The 20,869-nt window shown below is 37.7% G+C and overlaps 4 protein-coding genes and 1 non-coding gene across 8 annotated transcripts; 1 reads left to right on the top strand and 4 right to left on the bottom strand.

The window, feature by feature from the left end:
- The first annotated feature begins 505 nt into the window (after positions 1 to 505).
- LOC109167657 (protein MID1-COMPLEMENTING ACTIVITY 1-like) lies at positions 506 to 3,858 on the top strand. Of its 3 annotated transcripts, XM_019316730.1 has the most exons (8): positions 507 to 920; positions 1,048 to 1,524; positions 1,776 to 2,191; positions 2,400 to 2,509; positions 2,780 to 2,851; positions 2,952 to 3,058; positions 3,231 to 3,324; positions 3,554 to 3,858. In XM_019316730.1, exons 2-8 carry the CDS (start codon positions 1,117 to 1,119, stop codon positions 3,652 to 3,654), a joined length of 1,308 nt encoding a protein of 435 aa, XP_019172275.1. In that variant the 5' UTR covers positions 507 to 920; positions 1,048 to 1,116; the 3' UTR covers positions 3,655 to 3,858. The 3 variants fall into 3 exon arrangements, with proteins under 3 accessions (XP_019172276.1, XP_019172275.1, XP_019172277.1); XM_019316731.1 differs by having other exon boundaries at positions 506 to 1,524; positions 1,776 to 2,179; XM_019316732.1 differs by having other exon boundaries at positions 509 to 1,524; positions 3,568 to 3,858.
- Positions 3,859 to 4,898: 1,040 nt separating this feature from the next.
- On the bottom strand, positions 4,899 to 4,970 carry TRNAE-UUC. The gene has a single exon. It is a non-coding gene; the product is annotated as a tRNA-Glu (tRNA).
- Positions 4,971 to 5,979: 1,009 nt separating this feature from the next.
- LOC109167658 (protein FD-like) lies at positions 5,980 to 7,239 on the bottom strand. Its single transcript, XM_019316733.1, has 3 exons — positions 6,911 to 7,239; positions 6,482 to 6,559; positions 5,980 to 6,391 (listed from the first exon to the last, which is right to left on the bottom strand). Exons 1-3 carry the CDS (start codon positions 7,232 to 7,234, stop codon positions 6,320 to 6,322), a joined length of 474 nt encoding a protein of 157 aa, XP_019172278.1. The 5' UTR covers positions 7,235 to 7,239; the 3' UTR covers positions 5,980 to 6,319.
- Positions 7,240 to 11,140: 3,901 nt separating this feature from the next.
- LOC109167656 (la-related protein 1C-like) lies at positions 11,141 to 15,225 on the bottom strand. 2 transcript variants are annotated; one of them, XM_019316728.1, is made up of 7 exons: positions 14,367 to 15,225; positions 13,563 to 14,142; positions 13,338 to 13,491; positions 13,111 to 13,201; positions 12,052 to 12,123; positions 11,548 to 11,754; positions 11,141 to 11,450 (listed from the first exon to the last, which is right to left on the bottom strand). In XM_019316728.1, the coding sequence occupies exons 1-7, from the start codon at positions 14,838 to 14,840 to the stop codon at positions 11,427 to 11,429; spliced, it is 1,602 nt and encodes a 533-aa protein (XP_019172273.1). In that variant the 5' UTR covers positions 14,841 to 15,225; the 3' UTR covers positions 11,141 to 11,426. The 2 variants fall into 2 exon arrangements, with proteins under 2 accessions (XP_019172273.1, XP_019172274.1); XM_019316729.1 differs by having other exon boundaries at positions 11,141 to 11,453; positions 14,367 to 15,224.
- Positions 15,226 to 18,064: 2,839 nt separating this feature from the next.
- LOC109167625 lies at positions 18,065 to 20,688 on the bottom strand. The gene is made up of 5 exons (XM_019316680.1): positions 20,399 to 20,688; positions 19,844 to 19,962; positions 19,570 to 19,627; positions 19,392 to 19,469; positions 18,065 to 18,493 (listed from the first exon to the last, which is right to left on the bottom strand). Exons 1-5 carry the CDS (start codon positions 20,571 to 20,573, stop codon positions 18,300 to 18,302), a joined length of 624 nt encoding a protein of 207 aa, XP_019172225.1. The 5' UTR covers positions 20,574 to 20,688; the 3' UTR covers positions 18,065 to 18,299.
- Between the last annotated feature and the right edge of the window lie 181 nt (positions 20,689 to 20,869).

Raw genomic sequence — 20,869 nt, 5'->3', positions numbered from 1 at the left:
GATCATGCTTACATTAAATCAATTGGTTCTTCATAATAGAGAAGGAAAACAACGCACAAACAGTACTCGAGCTTTGGATCAATGTCCGGCCTAGAATTAAAGAATATGCTCGCGTGTTTCAACTAGAACACCGAAAAAACTTAATTCAATCCCATGTAAAATAGCCAAAAGCCCAAAATACGTTGAGTAATTGACATGATATATTTCGCTAAAAGTTATTATTATTATTATTATTATTATTTTATATATACGTATGACCTTGTGGTCTAGTGGTACTAAATTACTTGTGGATTTGAACCTCTGTAATTATGAACAGATACTGTATTATAATAGAGTTAGTAGTATCTAGTGGTTCGAGCCTCCACCCAACTAGTTATGAGTTCGAGCCTAATAGTTATGAACAAATACTACATTGTAATTGTAATAGAAACGTAGTACCCAGTGGTTTGAGGCTCTGCCCAACTATTACGTTGCCACTTTGGACTTGGAGTTCTGACCTTCACGGAACAAAGTTAAATTGTATATGCATGGCGCAATTAGTATAATGGTTATGCTCTTTTTGTTAGTTGATTTCCATTGTAAACAGGTTTTATTTGGAAATTGGAAAGAATGAGAGCTGTAAAATCCGGTGAGCAACAGTAAGGAGACCGTGGGAGTTACAATTAGGTGACGCCGTTAAAGAGTTTAATCAGTACTCGTATAGTCGTATGCTTTTGTTTTGATATTTTGTCCAATTATTGGAACTTGAGTTTCATTCCTTTTTCTCTCTGCATTCTTACTATCTTTTGATCTTCTCTTTGTGGAAGAGGAATGTGAGAGATTTACTGTAATTTCTTCTCACTGGAATTTGAGGATCTGCATTATATTAATGGCGGTTTGATGTTATTGGATTTGATTTGCAATAGCTTTTGGGAAATTAGGTATTCGATCTGAGGTGTAGAAGTGAAATTCTTTCTACATTCAGTTTGAAGCCATTGGAATGTTATGGAAAGAGGAGAAAGGGCGATTGGTTCTAACTAATTATGGAATTGTTGTGTTGATCTGCAGAATGTGTGTATAATTGGGTTGAACTAACAGTGGATAGGATTGAGGGAGGGTTCTTGAGTGGGGGAAACAATGGCTTCTTGGGAACTTCTTGGTGAAATGGCAAATGTTGCACAGCTAACTGGGATCGATGCAGCAAGGCTAATTGGGATGATAGTGAAGGCGGCAAGCACAGCCAAGATGCACAAGAAGAATTGCAGGCAGTTCGCGCAGCATCTGAAGTTGATTGGCAATTTGTTGGAACAGCTCAAGATATCAGACCTGAAGATGTATCCAGAAACCCGGGAGCCGCTGGAACAGTTTGAAGATGCATTGAGGAGGTCTTATGTGTTGGTTAATAGTTGTCAGGACCGAAGCTATCTTTATCTTCTGGCTATGGGGTGGAGCATTGTTTATCAGTTCAGGAAGGCTCAGAATGAGATTGACAGATATTTGAAGATCATTCCCCTCATCACTCTGGTGGACAATACTCGTGTCAGGGTACTGAAAATTTCCCCACACTTTCCATTTTACTGCATCATATTTCCATGTTAATTTCTTGAATCAATGTTAAAAATATGGCGATCCCAGATTGGTATCTGCACTAGCTAGTCTAGTTATTATGAGTAGAATGTGGTAAGGAATGCATAATCCAAGCTGGTAAAATGGCAGGAGTTTAAACGTAGTGAAAGAAAAGTGAAATGGCTGCTTTCTTTACTTAAATGTGTTGCTGTTTTTCCATATATTCTCAGGAGAGGTTGGAAATTATTGAAATGGACCAGCGTGAATACACGCTGGATGATGAAGACAGGAAGGTGCAAGAAGTCATTCTGAAGCCAGATCCCTCCTTAGATGATGCGGTTGTGTTGAAGAAAACCCTTTCTTGTTCCTACCCGAGCATGCCCATCAACGAGGCACTTCGAAAAGAAAATGAAAAGCTTCACCTAGAGCTGCAACTTTCGCAAGCGAATCTGGATGTGCATCAGTGTGAATTCATTCAGCATATTCTTGATGTCACTGAAGTCGTTGCATCTAGTTCTCTTTCAGAAACAAGTTCACCAGTCAAACCTCCTAATAAGGCGGAGCATGATAACTCTGCTGCTTATATTGATCAGGATCACTATAACCAAAACTATAAAAAGAGTAATGAGAAACGGTCAGTTTCAAGGTTGGTTTTCTTAATAAAAGAAATAGTCGTGTTGCATATGTTTCTGTTGTCTTGTCCATTTATTTTCTTGCGTGGATGGTTCAGACTTTTTCCAGATGATCTTGAAGTTCATTATGCCTCGTTGTATTGATAATTCAATACAACACAACATTTATCACACTTTTACTCTTCTTCTAGTTCCTTACCAAGTGTAGTTTCTATTATGCAGGAATAATTCTTCATTTTCATCCAGACATGATTTGCTCTCTTCCAAGGGTTCACATCGATACGAACAATGGCATTCTGATCTTCTGGGCTGTTGTTCAGAACCTCTCCTGTGTACGCCACACAGGACATCATTCTACTTTAACTAAGTTTATTATTCTTTTTCTTCCTCATTTTCATTCTGCTTTTACTTCCTCATTTCCGATATGCACAAAGATGGCTGACATTTTAGCTTTGAGATTAGCAAGATGCCGAAAGAAACTATGGATATTAAGTAGTTTATATTGGCACACTTTACTACTACCTTTCAGCAGAGTTTAAGATGATGATTCTGTAGGTCATCTTTCTGACAACAATGAGCATAGAAGAACATTTTTGGTGCAGGCATAAAAACCATGTTCTTTCCTTGTGGGACATTGTCGAGAATAGCGACTGTAGCGTACAACAGGCATATATGTGAGACTCTCTAAATTCAGTTCAAAGTTGTCTTATAACTACTCCATATACAGATCACGTGTAAGAAAAGATGGCACTTTGTTTTTTGTCTGGCATGCAGCTTCTGCAGAAGCCTTTAATGAAATAATGGCATACTCCTTAGTGTTGTCCTGCTGCTGTTACACTTGCTGCATCAGAAGAAAACTCCGGAAAAAGCTAAGCATCGTGGTATTACCTCGCACTCCTTGCCTATGTTTTAACTATTTATGCACACACACACACACACACACACACGTTTATATAAAGAAAACTTTTGAGTCATATTTCCAGAAGCAGATCACAGAACAACAAAACATCTTATTAATTGGTGGTGTATACTGCCTTTACTTTGGGTATGCAGGGAGGATTCATTGATGACTTCCTCTCCCACGCAATGTGCTGTTGCTGTGCCCTCGTCCAGGAATGGCGAGAAGTGGAGATTCGAGGAATTGATGGTAATGCCTTAAAGCCAAATTAAAGCTCAACCCTTTCATTTCTAGCTTCAAGCCTTCAACCGAGAACACGATAACTATGAACAAGATCATCTTTTTTCGAAGTGTTTAGGCTTAAATGTGTGGGCATGTTGCATTTTGAATAACTAATTGCATTAAGCTATTCAGCTTCGACGACTCTACTGTTACCATTACTACATACACATTCGTTATTCGTTAAGAATGCATACAGGGTTCATTGTGCAGGTACACAGAAGACGAAAACCAGCCCTCCACCCTCCCAATTCATGGACTCCTCTATGGTGTAATAGAAAGTATGGTAGATTTTTCTGATATTTTAGATGTATATATAGTTTAAAGCTACATACATTGGTGATATGGCTAGCCCACCAGGCGCTATTGTGAATAGTACTTCTTTTATGTCATGGATTAATCATCTTTATTTGTAAGGCAAACTAGCTTTTTGATAGCTTAGCTTGCTCAGATTCGGCTGTGTATATGTTTGAGTTTTCAGTCACTTCCTATATAATTGATTCATTTGATTGCTTGCTTGCCAGTGGCAATTGGTAATCCCTGCTTACCAATTTGACTTGTAAGTCAGTTGAGACACATTTGACAATTTACTCTAATCAATTTTTAGTATTAGAGTGATAAGAGCTCCTTAAATTTGAGTTTCAAACTTATATTTCTCTTTGGTGGAGTAATGGTATTCAACCCAATCCAAAATAATTATTACGGTATGATATGATATGGAGGATTAAGAACATGTTTGGTTGTTTAGTAAATCAGTTAATTTTTAGCAAATTTGACCATCTTTAACGGTTTGATTCCAAACCGCTGAAACCCCAAACGCTATAATTAGTAGCGTTTGGGATTTAGCGTTTTGGGAAAAGACCAAAACGCCCCTGAAAAAGTTAATATTTAATAAAGTGATAAGACATAAACGTGTTCCACAAAGTATCTTAGGATTTGTTGCTTTAACCACCCTTACATACCATGCAAAACAAGTGATCCAAAGGTAACAAAACTAATTAAATTAATTACTACCATCTTCTCTACACTATTCTTTATATATATCATGGCCCCATGCACAAAGTGTTTCTCTCCATCTATCTACAACTTCTCCACCAAATCAAATCATTAATACCATAATTAATGTAATAATAATAATAATAATAATAATAATGTTGTTGCTCAAGAAGCTAGTGCTCTCCATTTCCGCCCTCTTCAGCAAAACACACCGGCAGACGACAATCAACGATTACTCATCGTTCTGCTCTAAATCCGACGGTCGAGAGAGCACCACCGTTCACGGGGAGGGGTTATGCTGTGTTTGCTTGTCGAGGTTGAAGGAAGGGGGGAGCTTTCGTGTACTGCCTTGCATGCACAGGTTTCATAGGTCGTGCGTTGATAAGTGGCTGAGTGCTGGCCGGAAAACGTGCCCGGTTTGTCGGTTTCCGGTGGAAGACGGTGGGCCGCCGGAGAAGGGGAAAAGAGAAGTGACCACAGAGGAGATGGCTCTATGGTTTTCCTCCTTCCATATGTCTGGGCAAAGCTTCATGTAAAGCCAAAAAATATTCCGTTGCCGGGAATCGAACCCGGGTCTCCTGGGTGAAAGCCAGATATCCTAACCGCTGGACGACAACGGAATTGATGCTAGGTTATCAAGAAATACTTTGAAATCAGTAAAAGATTAAATTTCACTTTTTGTCCAATATCAAATTTGGTCCTTGACTATTAATATTTTCAAATTAGATATATGACCATATAATTTGTATCACATTTAGTTATTAATTATTAATATTTTAAAATTGAGTGCATAACTATATAATTTAATTTGGTCCTATCGTTCAGTTTTTTGGCCAACTATTGTCGAAACTTCAACAAAAAAAAAAAAAAAAGAGTTCAATTTTCAGCCAATTATTGTTGCAATAATTATTTTTCTTGTTGAAATTCCGGCAATAGTTGGTCTGAAAATTGGACGGTAGTACCAAATGTGATACAAATTACAAAGAAATGTACCTAATTTGAAAATATTAATAGTGAAGGATACAAATGTGATACAAATTACACAGTCATGCACCTAATTTGAAAATATTAAAAGTTAAAGACCAAATTTGATACATGAATAGTCAAGAGACCAAAAATGAAACTTTTTCTAAGTAAAATTATACTCAAGTTTTTCCCACTTTTAGTGACTATTTGACCATAGGGAAAATTAATTATTTATAGGCAAAATTGCACTTTTCATCCTTAAGTCATATAGAATAGTTGTATAATTCATCTTTAAGTGTTGGTCATAATCACTTTTCACCCTTAAGCTATCATTGGCGTTACACTTTTTATGTTCACTCGTCGTTCCTAAATTATACTAAAATAGCAAATTTCGTTAGTATGGTAAGGATTTAAATGTGCCCCTACAGTTAAAGTCTATTCAGAACATCTCATTGCTTGTAACCTGAAACGCCACCTTGGTAAATAGTCAAAATGATTAATTCTATTAACGCATGCAATTTTGTCTATTTGGAGCTGTTGTCGCATTAAAAAAACGTAATAAAATGCTTTTGCTATGCTTCAAAAAAAAAAAAAAAAAAATTCCAAGACTCATTTGTTAATAATTAATGTACACCGGCTGCCTTGGAATACAACATTTTTACAAATATATAGCAACAAATTTTATATATATAAAAAAATACCAATCCCTAAACGTTGTCGTTTTCATAGGGCAGGAAACCATGATTTTCTTCTCTTTTTTTTGGTTACCAAAAGTCTCTTACTTTATATTATAGAGAAAGATGAGTAAAACAGGATTGTTCTATCAAAATGGTCACAAATTAAGTTTCCTAATTATAATTACAATTATCACATTTCAAATTGATAAAATTTTAATTCCAACACTGATACTGATTTGCATGTCTTAAATTAAAAAAATAAACGCCGCCTCATAAGCTTGTGAAGCGGCCGCAAAGTTGTAGTGGTGGCGGGAAAGATGATGGAGTCAGAAGGGAGAGGACGACGTGCGGCGGAGAGGGCGGTGCTGGCGACGGTGATCGGCCGCAGCTACCGACAACTGCCCAGTTCAATGAAACAAAAACTTATTGTCATACAAATGCTGAATTAGCATCAAATAATAATGCCCAAAAGAACAAAAACATTCTACCTCGTGATGCTGTTTCTTGAGCCTCGCATTTTCTTTACTCAACTCGGCAACTTCCAGCTCCAACTCATGCGTGTATGCCTGCAATATAATCAACTACAAGGTTATAAGTTCGTTCGATTCCTATTAGAGTCGTCTATTTAGACTTCTTGATTTGAAATGGTAGACTACAATCAAGCTAAACTAATTTACCCAATTTAATATTTTGCTGGTTAGGGTTACAAGACGGAATTTACTATTCTCAGTAAGATTACAAGTTAATGTCACTGATACATATAGTTCAGAAGAATATGTGAGTGAGTCACACATCTTTTTCCTTATTACTCAAACTAGAATAACATTAGTTTGAGTATAATACGGTCTGGTAACTCGTGGTATAACAAAAAAAAATGTTATTAGTAGCATGAATTAATAATGGTGTGGGGGGCTTTCCTGTTTTCTAGCTCTTGATCGAGCAGCTGAGATCCGGTTCTTGATAAGCCGGCGGCGTTTCTGGTCGGGCGGCGGCGACCTCTTTCCCCCGTTGGCGGCAGGGGGGATATTGCAAGTCGGCAAGACATCATCAAAAACCGCATTCTGAAGTTCTTGCGTCAAGGGCTCCAAATTGTCATAGCAGGGGAGCTCGGATACCAAGTTGAGAGTGAGATTAATGGGCGGAGAGTGTTCCAAGGGCGGCGCCGCCATGAAACCTTTGACGCTTGTCGGGCCGCCATTCTGGAGAGAGGAGAGGTTCATGTCTTCCCGAATTGGATCCATATATGTTTTGGTAGCTACAAACAGTGGCTGGCACCACACATTCTCCATAGCTGCCATGTATATAATGGAAAGAGGGGCAACCTCAAACAAGTCGGTCTGATTATTAATTTAGTAATTATAATGTTTTAAGTTCGGTTTTTAGAGGGGGTAATCTATTGACATTTTTTATTTAAACTGGTTAGTTATGGACAACTAGGTTAATTTTTTCTTTGTGGGCTAAGGTCACAATGTAGGGTTTAACCCATGCAGTGCATATTCTCGAGTGGTAGTTGCCAGTTTTTCTCGTCACCAAATAAGTTAACTTTTTTTTTTTTTTTTTTTTTTTTTCTTATGATCATTTGTCAGCTAGGTTCACAAAGTGAAATTTACCAGTGCACACTCTCGAATAGTGATTGCAAGTTTTTCTATCACTAAAAAAAGAGTGACAATACGTCATCTTTTGATTAAGTTTATTTATCTTATTGTGATTTTTTTTTGACGAGACTCATAAGATTGAGTTTACATAGTAAACCACTGATAATGACAACGAGTTACCCTTATCGTTCCTATTAATCAACTTCTTATCCCTATTCCCATAAATTAATTCAAATTTTACCACAACATAATTTCACTCTTACTTGCTAAGCCTTGCGAAAAAAGTTCTTTAAAACTATATTTAGGCTATAATTTCGAGCTCGTATATATAACAGACTTATAGCTCCAACCCTAATTGAATCTAAAATCATTTTTGTATAATCTTAGACTCATATAATTTGATCCATTACTTTATATTAATGTGAAAGGGACACAAAATGAAATGTCGAGTGCATCGCTTTTCTTGTTGTGATCAAATATTCTGATTCCAATTCAATTTATGCAACTAGTAATTAATAAAGTGACGGGCAGTTCATCTAGAAAATAAAATGTTGATATCGACACACACTATGTGGATAATTGGCTCTATTTTCAATATATGTAAAAATGAAAATCATCTCAACTATTGGTCTAGTGGACAATACACGTGCTTAGTTCACTGATTCAGTAAACAGTAATTTGAGAGAAGAGACCAAGGTTTGAACCTCGACAACTGTAGCTATTGAGTTGCCGTGATTTATATCATCCCACGACGAACAATGGGGGTTAGTAATTAGTTTTTTTTTTTTTTTTTTTTTTTTTTTTTTTTTTTTTTTTGTAAATGTGTTTGTGCGCAGAAGTGCATAGTTTCTCTCATGAGATCCAATAACCAATTTGTATTAGAGCATCCTCAATAGTGTGAGGTCTGTCAGGTTTCATTCTCACGACAAACAATGGAGGTTAGCAATTAACTTTTCTACAAATGTGTACGACATTGTGTGTTTATGTGCGTGCACAGTTTTTCTCATATAACCCATAATTTGATCTAAAATTGTGTGTCAATAACCAATTTGTATTAGAGCATCCTCAATAGTGTGAGATCCGTCAAGCTTCATTTCTTTCTCTTGAGCTCACGGATGACGGAGATGATATGTGACAATAGAGACACAAATGGGATGTAAAAATGGGTACTTTATAAGAATGAAAGAGGGCCACAAATAGGATTCTTGAGTGCATTCGCTTTTAAAAAAATAATAAAATTAAAAAGTTCAGATATTCTGATTCCAATTTATGCAACTAGTAAACAGTGATGGGCAGGTGGACTGGACTTCACTGTATTTTTTCTTAGTCGAATCTTTCAGGCCCTCTTCAATCATCAAGAAAGATTGGGCATATATATACTCTCATTTTACTCTCTATTCATTTGTACATTGACCATGTAAATTATGTAACAAGAATAATATTTCGAAGTCACCTCTTCGACCATTTAAAAAAAAAATAATTTAAATGTTACCCTTCAATTGTGAACACATATACTCTCATTTTTACTCTATTCATTTATACTTTGACAGTATAAATCATACCACATGAATAATACAAGTATTCAATAGGGTCATACAGAGGCGGACCCACAGTGGGGGCAATGGGGTCAGCTGCCCCCACTCACCCTACCCCCACCTCTTATATAACCCTTGTATGTATATGTGTATATATAGTAGAAGTTTTAGTATAAGTATCAAAAAATAGAGAAATGATAACAAAATGTGACTTAGCCTAGTTGGCAGAGCGCATGGTTGGCTTAAAGGTAGGCCAGGGTTTGAATCTGTGGATGAGCGTGTGGTCTGTTTTCAATTTTTTTGACATTTTATTTCACATTTTCACCATTAACACTATCTTTTCACATTATTTCACATTTTCAATATTATTAATAGTGCATATTGCTTCAACACAATAATATAATCTTCATTGATATTAATAATGAGATGAGATGTGTAATTTATAATGGACCTTTTATTCAAATTATTTTATCAAATTGAGTATATTCATATTTTGTTACGAATATTTTTATAATGTTTTGATGTGTTTTATAATTTTCCTATATCCAACATTATTTATGGTTATACTTTTTAAGTGTTTCATTTTTTTTTTCTAATTATCAATTTTCCTTTAATATTTTGCCCCCGCTGAAAAAAATTCCTGGGTCCGCCACTGGGGTCATACATTGTAGTCGAATCACCCTTCTTATCCAAAACCCAACAATTTGCGATAATTACTAGGCGAACTACTTGAATGTTTGACTCTTGTAGAGATATACAGCAGGTTAAAAGACGAGTTAATTATCAAAATGATCCTCGACTATAACAAAACTATCAATTTGATCATTGACTTTTTTATCTAATTAAATCTTCAACTTTGAAAATCATAATTTAGTCATCCGTTCACTTAAAAATCTACTTAAATCAAGGTATTGCTAGAATTTCACAGCAAACAAATGAAAAATAGTCAAATACCAAATTGATAATTTAAACAATACCCCCAAATTAAATAGATATGGACTAAACAAACATTTTAAAGTTGCCTTAATTAGACTAGAAAAATAGTCAATGACCAAATTGATAATTTCGCTATAATCAAAAAACCACTATTGACCAATATTACCCTAGACATGTAGTAATACTAGGGTGTGTTTGGTTGGTGGGTTTTGCCCATAGAAATGGGTATGAAAGTGATTGTTGTTGTTTGGTTGATAGGTTTTTAGAACACTACTATGGGTTTCGAATACTCCATCAATTGAAAAATCCATACCCAAATACAATAAGGGTTTCATTCCCTTATTCATTCTCAAGCACTACTATTAGTAACCATTTCCATTCCACCTTACTACCAAACATGTTAAATATTTTCACCACAACCCATTACCATTACCAAGTATTTGATACCCATACCGATTCTGATTCCTATGTGCGAACCAAACACACCCCTAGTAATCTCTAAGGGGGCATTTGGTTCACAGAATGTTAGATTACCTTATGGAATGTTAGGTTGCGGGAAATGTTAGATTACTGGGAATGTTGATTCCTCTGTTTGGTAAAAACTAGGTTATATAATATAAACCTGTTTGGTTGATGAATTGTTGGGAATGTTATAGTGGTTATTTTACCTTAATGCCCTCATATTACAAATCATCTTGCAAACTGAAGGGCAAATTTTGTAAAATAGCAAGGGAATCTTATATTACCTAAGGAGAGGAAGGTTATCACATTCCCTCAAAATTATGAAAAAAGCTTATGTGGAGGGTAGATAACATTCCATGGGAAAGTTGGATAACTTCAACCAAACAAGGAAATCTTGTATAACTAGCCAAATATAACCTTGGTTATCCTAGATAACCCAAACCAAACGCCCCCTAAATCTACAAAACAAGACAATATCAACTCCAGCTAACCAGACTACAATGCAGTATTGTGATTTGGTAAAAAGGCAGACTATTCATCCCACCTTTTATCCAAGCAGGTATAATAGATGCAAAAACAACCACAAAGAAAAGCAACAGCTATGGGTGGGTCTCACATGGACAACCAGAATCAAAACTCCTGTGTTGGATAAAATAGTAATAACACAGTCACAGAATAATTAATCGGGCAACACTTTGTCCAAAACAAAACGAAATATACATCCCATCAAGTCAAACAACCAGCTTCCAACTCGGTTTAATCCTCTATCTTTTGTGTTTTCGTTTATTTTTAGTAATAATAAATTGTTCTCTTTCTCTTTTCTTTTCTCCTTTTTTCTTGTTTGGTTGTCCAGCTGGCGCATTGTGAGTCTGCGCCGTCCCTCAAAAAGAATCTGAGTGCCCTCATCAAGATTGAACTCGGCTATTCTTCTACTGCAAACAAAAACCACAACCACAAGTCTTAGTTCCTCCAACTTCCCGTTGGTATCGACTCCACTCTCTGATATTGCTGAGATGTATTACTTACCTCCGACGATGATCTGTTAAGATGTGCTTCAGCATTGCCACGTTCATGTTCATTAGCATTATTGTCATCCAAGGTGACACCCTGAAAATGCTGGCTAAGTACATCAGAACCAGGACTTCGGGCAGATTGAGGACTTGAAATCGAATATTGTACGGACGGTGGCACGATCCATTTTTTCCAGTCATTTCGTACCCTCAATTTTTCACCCTGCATAACGAAATGTATTCACTGATATAGATCACAACTTCATGCACAGCAACCTATATACATCTAATGTTATTCCTACAGATGATGTCGAGGTAAGTTCACGAAAAGTAGCAAGCGACATACGGTAACTATTCTGTTCCAAAAAGCACGGCTTCACATGTTGCATAGTAAATCAAATTAACCATTGCCAGATTCAGACACATTCCAGGTTACTTCAAGTGTAATATAGCTACTTATGCAATTACAAGAATAGCGTAGATGTTTAGTTAAATTGTCTAAAGGAAAGAGCAGTCATACCTGTACTTCTATCATGGTTGAAGTTCGCATAGCATGCAATATGAGTTGTATATCGTCCGTCAACACTGCAACCTATACATTGACAGAATCGAAACTAGTATTCGGCTATTCGCAGCATAAGATTAAAATATATCTCGAAAACATGCACCAATATACAAGAAAGAAAGATTTAAGATACACTCATCCCAAAAAGTGAGCTTCAAGAATAATCAAACATGCACTACAACACTCTATCAGGTAAACATATACAAAAGAGATACACTTCCGACCTCCGACTAAACCAAAAATGCACGTAATGAGAGGTTCAACAGCCAAGGTGAAGAAATAGAACATAAATTTTCTTGAACATATGACCCAGTTTCCTAAACTATCATATAATATTTGAAACTTAGATTGGTATACAGGTGCGCTAATAGGTATCAAAAGCAAAACAATAATATTAAATAAGGTTTTATCCTTTTCTTCATGATATAAGGAATTTTCAACATGCTGTACAACGTAACCATGCATAAAGATGCAAAAACACAAAAATAAAGAGCTTGAGTACATATCACAACATGAAAACAATTTTTTTTTTACTTAACCAATATGCAAAAAATACATAAATGGAAAAAAATTGGGTCTATTGTATGCCAATATGCATGTATGCAACTGAACAGCATACACACAGGCATGGCATATATGCATAGCTCATTATTCCTTAATTTGAAAATTCATTTTTGTCTAAACTAGGAGAAACATTATCATATAAATAAAGATATATACTTATAGCAGTCGATATAAAATAATACTTTCATGTACGAATCCAATGGGTGTATAACAAAATGGAAAGAACAGCAAAACAAAACACTATAACCGCACAACCCACATGGGTCAGGTGGAAGATGCAAATGTCACCGCCATTTCCAGAAAGGGAACTTCAGTTTTAAAACTAGAATGCAAACTAACACATAAATATATAATGCTGGACAGTACATAAAGTGTAAAACTGTGATTTAGGATGTAAATAGAAACAAAAATATTTTCACGTATGGAAGACACTTCATTTGACCTACTCACTTTTTTGAAGGTGGCTATTAATCTGACGGGAACCCAGCCTTGATCATCCATTTCTTTCCGCAAATACATGTCTTTAATTAAATTGTCGTTACTGCATGGGAACAGGGAACAGGCAAATTAAACATTACCATTTGTATTCAAGAAGCATCTTTTAAATATAAGCTAAAACTACCCTGTAAAAAAAAAAAAAAAAAAAAAAAAGAAACAATGCCTAGTTAAGGAACTACCTGAAATAATACTCTATCTGATTTACTATCTTAGAAAGCAATAGGGGATCTAGAAATTGATAGAACACCGGTGGGCCAGGTGGCGGAGAAGCAAGCATAGGCATTACTAGTGAATCTGGATGTGGCCCCGGTACATAATACATAGGATGAACTTCTGTAAATTTATTATGTATCAGTAAATAGACACAAATCTAAGAGAAGAACTTCAAAAACAATAAAATTCACCTGGATAAACTAAAGGAGAGCCCAAAGGACGCATAGGCATGAGTGGGGGAATAAAAGGAGGAGAAGGGGGAGGGACACGTAGGAAGGGTCTAGAAGGCACCCTCAGTGGCTGCAAGTGAGCATCTCTGCTGCCAAAACTTCTATTAGCATTCCATTCCTGATTTCCACGTTCTTGATCACGCGCACCACCATGAGCATGGTGATAAGATCCATCCCCCCGAGGACGTGGTCTACCGTTACCCTTTCTGGGTGAACTTCGTGTGTATTGGTTCTCATTCCCACCAATAGATTGGGACCCAAATCCTCCCCTCTGTCCACCATCCCTATGCACATTATCTCTCGAGTATGGCTCCACACCGGGTTTTCCAGCACTATTAGGTGCCATTTCCACCACCAAACTTTGTAGTTGCTGCGGCTGAGAGACACTGCCGTTAGCTAATGCAGTATTGCTTGAGTTCCCACCACCAGCACGCTTATTAGACCTCTGACGCGCAGGGACATGATTTGGAGTTGAATTTGGAGTAGTTGTATTATTAGTATGAACAGGCTTAGGTGAAGATGATGGAGCTATGCCAGTGCCCTAACATATGCACACAAAAAATACAAAAGTGAATAGCTCAATAATAAGAATAAAAACAAGTATGTTATTTATGTACAAAAGTTCCAATGAAGACTTAAAAATAGAGTTATGAAAGAGGAGTACAACTATGAATTGAATGACATATTTCAGCAACATATAATATAAAAGAAAATAAAGCTAAAAAGGATATGGCATTGTTTTAATTGCATGCAATTGGAAATAACCTGAGGTGGAGGGACTGAACCATCCGATGGGGTTTTTAGGGGATCATAAGTAGCCGATTTCGGAGAAGCCTTTGTGGATTCCGAGAGGGCAGGCCAAGACACTGCCCCCATCACAGGACCGGCCTCGGTAGAACCATTAGGTTTGTTCCAAGCTGGCTTCTTTACAGCATTGTTGCCACTGTCACTATTCTCAAAGCTCTCAGGCTGAGCTTCAGTAGCAGCATCCTGCAACAATGGCAGAGGCGAATTCCCAGTTGCCCAACCAGAGACGCTATCCATGTGCTCTTGAGCAACACTAGTCGAAGGAGAAGGTGGGCATTGAGGAGGGATCACCACCACAGGCACTAATTCCGATTCGCCAACTATCTGAGTCCAGCGCCGAGACTTGGGACTACTGACCCCGCCGGCGGTGGCGGCGGCGGCGTTTAGTGCAGTTGGAGCAGTAGGGGTAGGGTTAGAGGAAGCGGTAGCCATCGGTGAAAATTAGGGTTTGCTTTCTCTGAAAGCTCGGAAATCCAAAAATTGATAATAAGCTTCCAAATTAGGGTTTCAAAATCAGAGTAAAATCTTCTAATCTAAAGATCATAAACAAACGAAATAACAAATTCCAAACAATAAAAAGAATCAAGACTTTCCCAAGATAAAGATTTTAGGCCGATCAGTAAGAAAGATCCAATAGGTCGGTGAAGAGGCAATCGGTCTCGAGCGCTTCAACCGCACCGTCACAGCACAAGAGGAGGACTCTCTCTCCTCTCCTCTCCTCTCCTCTCCTCTCCTCTCTTCTCCTCTACTGCTACGTTTTGTTTTAGTCCTTTTCCTCTACATTACGGAGTAGTTGTTTCTCTGTCTACTACTAACAACAAGAAAACCGGTTCTTCTATTCCACATTTACAAAATTACCCTTCAGCTCATTGCAGGCTGGACTTGCATTCAATTATTATTTTTTATACCCTAATGCCAAATGTTCTCCTTTTTATATTCTATAATTACAATGCTGGAAAATTATATTTCAAAATAAATTATTCTCAAATCTTGTTAAACTTTTCTTTTTAAACATGATATGTGTTTTAAACTTTCTCAAACATTTCTCGGAAGAATTAAAGTTCCCACCACGGGTTCGATCATGTGACCACCCATTTAGAACGGTAAAAGTGTCATCACATTACATAATTATCTTATTTAATGTTATTTTCAAAATCATCTCGAAGGTGATCCTGAAAGAATGAGGCCCATTATGAAGAAGCTCATTGGCTTATCTCAAAACAATTTCATGCCGGAGAGATTCACAATGGACACCATTATCCTCACCCAAGAAATTGTTCACACGATGCGTCATAAGAAATGGGGTAAAGGGGTAAGGGGCTAATGGCCATAAAATTAGATCTTCACAAAGCCTACGATAGCATCGATTGGGACTTCCTAGAGTCCACCCTTGGGGACTTTGGGTTCCCCCGCCAGCTCATCATGCTCATTATGTTCTCGATCAAGGAGAGTTCCATTTCTTTACTTTGGAACGGTGAAGAGCTTGCTCCCTTCACCCTGGGGCAAGGTCTTCGTTAGGGGGACCCCCTTGCGGCGCTGTATCTCTTTATTCTGGTCATAGAGAAGTTGTCTTGGGACATTCAAGTTGAAGTCCAAAAGAAAAATTGGAAATCGGTCGGGATTTCGAGAGGAGGTACGGGAGTCTCTCATCTTTTCTTTGCGGACGACCTTATGCTACTTTCCGAAGCCTCGGACACTCCGAGCCATATCATTATGGATTGCCTTAGTAATTTCTTAAAGCGGTCAGGTTTGAACACCAACACCTCTAAATCTAATATTTTTTGTAGTGCTAACATGTGTGCATGTATTAAAAGAAGTTTGTAAAGGATTACAAGCATCCCGGTCTCAAATGATTTAGGGAAATACCTCGGGGTCCCAATTCTCTAACAAAGAGTTTCCAAAAGGACTTTTGGGTACATTCTGGAGGGTATGAAAAGAAAGTTAGTTAATTGGAAGAGGCGGATGTGCTCTGTCTTGCTGGGCGAAGGGTTCTCGTTCAATTGGCCCTCTCGACCATGCAGGTGTTCCGGCTCCCGGTGGGGATTTGCAATGAAGTTGACAAGATTTGTAAGGGTTTCCTTTGGGGGGACACCGATGACAAAAAGAAAATTCAGCTCATGGCGACGGGGTGGGGGTGGGGTGGCTGAAACACAACTGCAAGGCAAAGGAATTCATACATGGGCACCAGTGGGCAACTACATTTGCGTACACCTGCTGGGAGTTGTGGAAATCAAGAAACCGGCGTGTCTTCGATCAAAAGTCGTGCTCCTTAGACAACATTGTGCGAAGGGTAGAAGAGCTGCAGAAGGATACGATTGCTACAACCTCAAATCACACAACCGGGTCGGAGGGCATAATGTCTTGGACTTTCTGGTCTCCCCCGCAGGATGGGTAGGTTAAACTCAATACAGACGGGGCCTTCAAGAGAGGTACGGGCCTTGCCAGTGCAGGAGTGCTGGCTAGGGATCACCGTGGAGACTGGATCTTTGGGTTCACCACCAAATTTGGGTACACTAATAGCTTTGCCGCGGAGCTGTGGGGCCTAAAGGAGGGTCTACGGCTGGCAAAAGCAAAGGGGGTTATTAGAGTGATGCTGGAACTCGATTATGAATCTGTGGTTACTGTGATGCAAGAGGTTGAGGAAGAAAAGGACAACACCTCAACCCTTACTAAAGATTGTAAATTCCTTTCACGATTATGTGAGAAGATCAATTTCAAACACATCTTGAAGGACGGGAACAAACGTGTGGATCACCTCGCCAACATTGACCAAACGATTACTTGGGGGACTACTGTTTTGGACTCGCCGCCGGATAACATTATTGAGGCTTGAGGCGGATGCTTTTGGTGCTAGTACTATTAGAGTGTGGTAGTTCATCTCTCTTGTTTTCCACGAGCCAACTTCACAAAAAAAAAAAAAACATTACATAATTATGAATTAATACTATATATAATTTATTAAAATTAATTTATAATTTAGAATTAATTTTACTTTTGGTCCCACGATTTTTGAGGTTCTATCACTTTTGGTACACAATTTTAAAATTTTTTTATTTTCGGTGTCTAACTTTGTTATTTTTATTAGTTTTGGTCCTTTCGACCAAAATAACGGTGAAATGTTGCCGCATTTTATATTTTTAGAGGTGAAGACCAAGGGACGCGATCACATTATACCAAACATTTTCAGTAATAAGTAAAATAAGATAATAATGAATATAATCATAGTAATGTGGTTATAATGACATATAACTAAATAGATGATAGATGATTCTGTTTTCCATTTAGAAAACAGTTTTTAAGAGTGTTATAGTTTTCCAAAAATTTTCAAAAATTATTTTCAGTTTTCAAAATGAAAAACTATGCTAATAAAAGTGTTTATTATTTTCTATTTTCCCGTTTCCAGAGATTTCCCGTTAGTAAACGGCCCTTTAATTTTTCAAAAAAAAAAAAAAAACCTTGGACACTTGACAGTTAACACCAAGTTAGACACTTTTACACCCAAATCCCAAAGAGTCCAACCTAATTGTTTTTTGTTCACTCATTTTGGTGCCACTATTATAAGACACCCTGTGTCCGTGCCTTCTATTTAGCATTTTAGTGGGATATATTGTCCTACTGTAACTCAATAAAGAAGCTGTTTCTACTATCTGAACTGGTTTCTAGCAATGCCTTCACTTCTATAAACATCAGACCACCAGATAGACAATTACACAGTCAGAACATTACAAAACAGACTGCATTTTAAACATAACAGATAACAGAACCCAAAATGGTTGAAAAAGTTGGGAGAGAATGAGTAAACAAGACACTGTCAATGCCATTTGATGTAAAGATTGCATTCTCGACCATGAAATCAGAACTCATATTTCTTGGCATTTTAAGGGTGTTTTCTCATAGCGGCAAAAGCAGTACGGGGCAGGGAATGAATTCCGCGAGCAGGTTTGCATCTACGTGTTTGGAGTGGATGGCATCCATGCTCAGCACAACCAAATCCAAGTTCATCTCGTCAGCAATTTCACCGATGATAGCTGTGGGCTGGTTCCCTTCCCCTAATCGCTCCAGCAGCTTAAACTCCTGGAAGCCACCTATACGATCATTTGAAGCAGTGTGTTAGTAAAGCCTCTAGGACCATGCAAAATGTACTGATATTGATTTATTAAAGAAGGGCTGAATTGATATGAAATGCGTTCTATATGCAAAACTGCCCCTTTTCCTGAGTTTTCTTTACAATAAATATATTTCTAGAGCTATATGTTTCTTTTCTGTACATATTATGGGAGATGAGAGTGGTGGGCTTTGAACTCGCTCTATTGCATGAAAGAAGGTACAACTTACCACCAAGCTACACCTTGACAATATGATATAGTAGTCAAATCAGCATCGCCAAGAAGAATGAAGTCAATTACCAATTTTAGTTTAACACGCAAGCAATGTTGTAAAAATCGGCCTAGGCGCTAGGTGCCCCTAGGCCGAGGCGATTTCAGCCCTAGGCGGCTTTTAGTTGGCTGGCCGACTAACCGGCCGACTTGGCGCCCTAGGCGCCAAGTAGGGCACCTAACTCCGCCTAGTTGGCGCCCAACTAGGCTGAGTTGGCGCCCAACTCAGGCGAGTGGTATTTTTTGCCTGCTCAGTTGCTCCTCTTCTATATTCCTTCATCCATGTACTCAACTAACCATGTAACATATGTAGTTGACCAGTTTGTGGGATTATAATAGTCTAACAACTCACATCCCTGAGTGGGAAAAGTGGAGACAATATACTCAAATTACTAGACTGCCTAGGAGGCGCCCGACTAACGCCTAGCGCCTTCTGCAACATTGCACGCAAGCAGAATAGACATGTCAAGTAGCTGTTTAAGCAATATGAGCACATAAAAGTGTTTGCAATGCTTCTTTCATACCCGAGCACCAACCTAGAGTGAAATTCAAACAACCTTTATGTCCCATAAAAAGACCAGAAAGCAGTAAACAACTAAACACACACCTTCAGATAAGTGCCAACGAATGCTTGAGAGTTGGGTTTCATGTTGTGGCAGTGACGCTTTGTCATTTTCATCAATAACTGCAAAGAACATAAGCTCTACATTGGTTCAAAACTTGCACTAAAGGACAGTATACCAGTAAAGTGTCTGTAGTTTAGAGAAAACTATGAAGGGACATGCCTACAACTGTTATGTCCGCTCCATACTTCTTCGCCAAAGCAGCAGTAGTAGCCGCAGCCTGTCAAAAAACCAAAAATTAAAAAACATAGAATAAATACACGGACAAGGATAAGTCAACCCGAAAGAATATATACACTAACAACAATACCTAAACCACTAAACCTGAAATAAATGGAGCCAGTTTGTGTTCACCTGTGAAACTTAGAACGAAGAAAAGCTACTAAGCGAAACAAAAAAGGTAATATTCAAGGCCCAAGTGCATAGAGCAGTAAACCTGTCTTGTACCCTCAGAGAGATAAGGGTTTCGATCGGTGATTGGTAAGAGTAGATGCTTGAAATTAGTAAAGGCATCTGCAGCTGAAGTGGCCTCTGATACTTGGGCCTTAGCTTTTACTGGAAACAGTTGCACATTTAGACATTAAATAAGTTATCCACAATAACACCATAGATGAAAACAATTCAAAGTTTCAGTAAATTAACAATTCAAAGTTGCACATTTAGACATTAAAGATACATTTCCTTAATTTTTTTGTTAAGTGGAGCTTCTGGAACAAAAAGTTTCAGTAAATTAACAATTCAAAGGGCAAAAACAGTCAACAATTTGACCAATTCACACCATTAGACTAAAATTAAAGTTCACAGAATTACTGGCTTAAAGGTTAAAGCTTGATTCTTGATCAGCCAATTCTTTATACATGCAAATTAAAATAATACACAACATCTACTGCATACTAGACAATAGACATGTACCAGAAATTATGAACAGTTAACGGGGTTTTCAGAAACTATGAGAAAATTGGAGAAATTAAAGCAATGAAATTAGCGATACCTGTTTGCCCAATTCGATAGAGTTTGGGAAGGAATGTAAGATTGCGAGACTTTAACTTAAGCAAGGAATTGGACAGAGAAGAAGAGAAGGATGGGGTTAGAATTGAGGTTCGAGAATGGAGTTTTGAGGTTTTAACTGACGGAGAAACTGCAACTAAGTAGTGAGCAAATGCCATGGAAGAGCCCTCCGCCGGCAACTTTCTCTCTCTATTTCTTGATTTTCTGGTGTCTGGACTGGTGTGATCCAGAAGACGCAATGACCGTCAGACGGGTAACTGGGTAAGGATGAACTGCACGCCGGCAATTTTTTTAAGTGGTAAATTGTGTCCAAAAACATATATCATGAGACAATTTTACACAAATGTCACTCTAAATATAGTATATTTTTTAAAGAATGTACGTGTCCGAACGGACCGGACAATAGGTCAAAAATCAAAGTTCAATCATGTTCATAATATAAAACGAGCTAGTC

The sequence above is a fragment of the Ipomoea nil genome, unplaced genomic scaffold (assembly GCF_001879475.1).
Source record: "Ipomoea nil cultivar Tokyo-kokei standard unplaced genomic scaffold, Asagao_1.1 scaffold3169, whole genome shotgun sequence".
Taxonomy (NCBI): domain Eukaryota; kingdom Viridiplantae; phylum Streptophyta; class Magnoliopsida; order Solanales; family Convolvulaceae; genus Ipomoea; species Ipomoea nil.
The sequence above is the reverse complement of the archived record's forward strand: the minus strand, read 5'-3'. Positions and strand labels throughout refer to the sequence as shown.

What these genes read in the sequence shown, in the direction of transcription:
- LOC109167657 (XM_019316730.1), top strand. Translation starts at nt 1,117, where the DNA reads ATGGCTTCTTGGGAACTTCTTGGTGAAATGGCAAATGTTGCACAGCTA. An exon ending in GAGAAACGGTCAGTTTCAAG is followed by an intron (nt 2,192 to 2,399) that starts GTTGGTTTTCTT and finishes TCTATTATGCAG; the next exon opens with GAATAATTCTTCATTTTCAT. An exon ending in AGCGTACAACAGGCATATAT is followed by an intron (nt 2,852 to 2,951) that starts GTGAGACTCTCT and finishes TCTGGCATGCAG; the next exon opens with CTTCTGCAGAAGCCTTTAAT.
- LOC109167656 (XM_019316728.1), bottom strand. Translation starts at nt 14,840, where the DNA reads ATGGCTACCGCTTCCTCTAACCCTACCCCTACTGCTCCAACTGCACTA. An exon ending in CTCTCCTTTAGTTTATCCAG is followed by an intron (nt 13,492 to 13,562) that starts GTGAATTTTATT and finishes ATAAATTTACAG; the next exon opens with AAGTTCATCCTATGTATTAT. An exon ending in TTAACAGATCATCGTCGGAG is followed by an intron (nt 11,451 to 11,547) that starts GTAAGTAATACA and finishes TGTTTGCAGTAG; the next exon opens with AAGAATAGCCGAGTTCAATC.
- LOC109167658 (XM_019316733.1), bottom strand. Translation starts at nt 7,234, where the DNA reads ATGGATCCAATTCGGGAAGACATGAACCTCTCCTCTCTCCAGAATGGC. An exon ending in GATCAAGAGCTAGAAAACAG is followed by an intron (nt 6,560 to 6,910) that starts GAAAGCCCCCCA and finishes ATTATATTGCAG; the next exon opens with GCATACACGCATGAGTTGGA. An exon ending in TCAAGAAACAGCATCACGAG is followed by an intron (nt 6,392 to 6,481) that starts GTAGAATGTTTT and finishes TGAACTGGGCAG; the next exon opens with TTGTCGGTAGCTGCGGCCGA.
- LOC109167625 (XM_019316680.1), bottom strand. Translation starts at nt 20,573, where the DNA reads ATGGCATTTGCTCACTACTTAGTTGCAGTTTCTCCGTCAGTTAAAACC. An exon ending in TCTCTGAGGGTACAAGACAG is followed by an intron (nt 19,628 to 19,843) that starts GTTTACTGCTCT and finishes GTTTTTTGACAG; the next exon opens with GCTGCGGCTACTACTGCTGC. An exon ending in AGCGGACATAACAGTTGTAG is followed by an intron (nt 19,470 to 19,569) that starts GCATGTCCCTTC and finishes TGTTCTTTGCAG; the next exon opens with TTATTGATGAAAATGACAAA.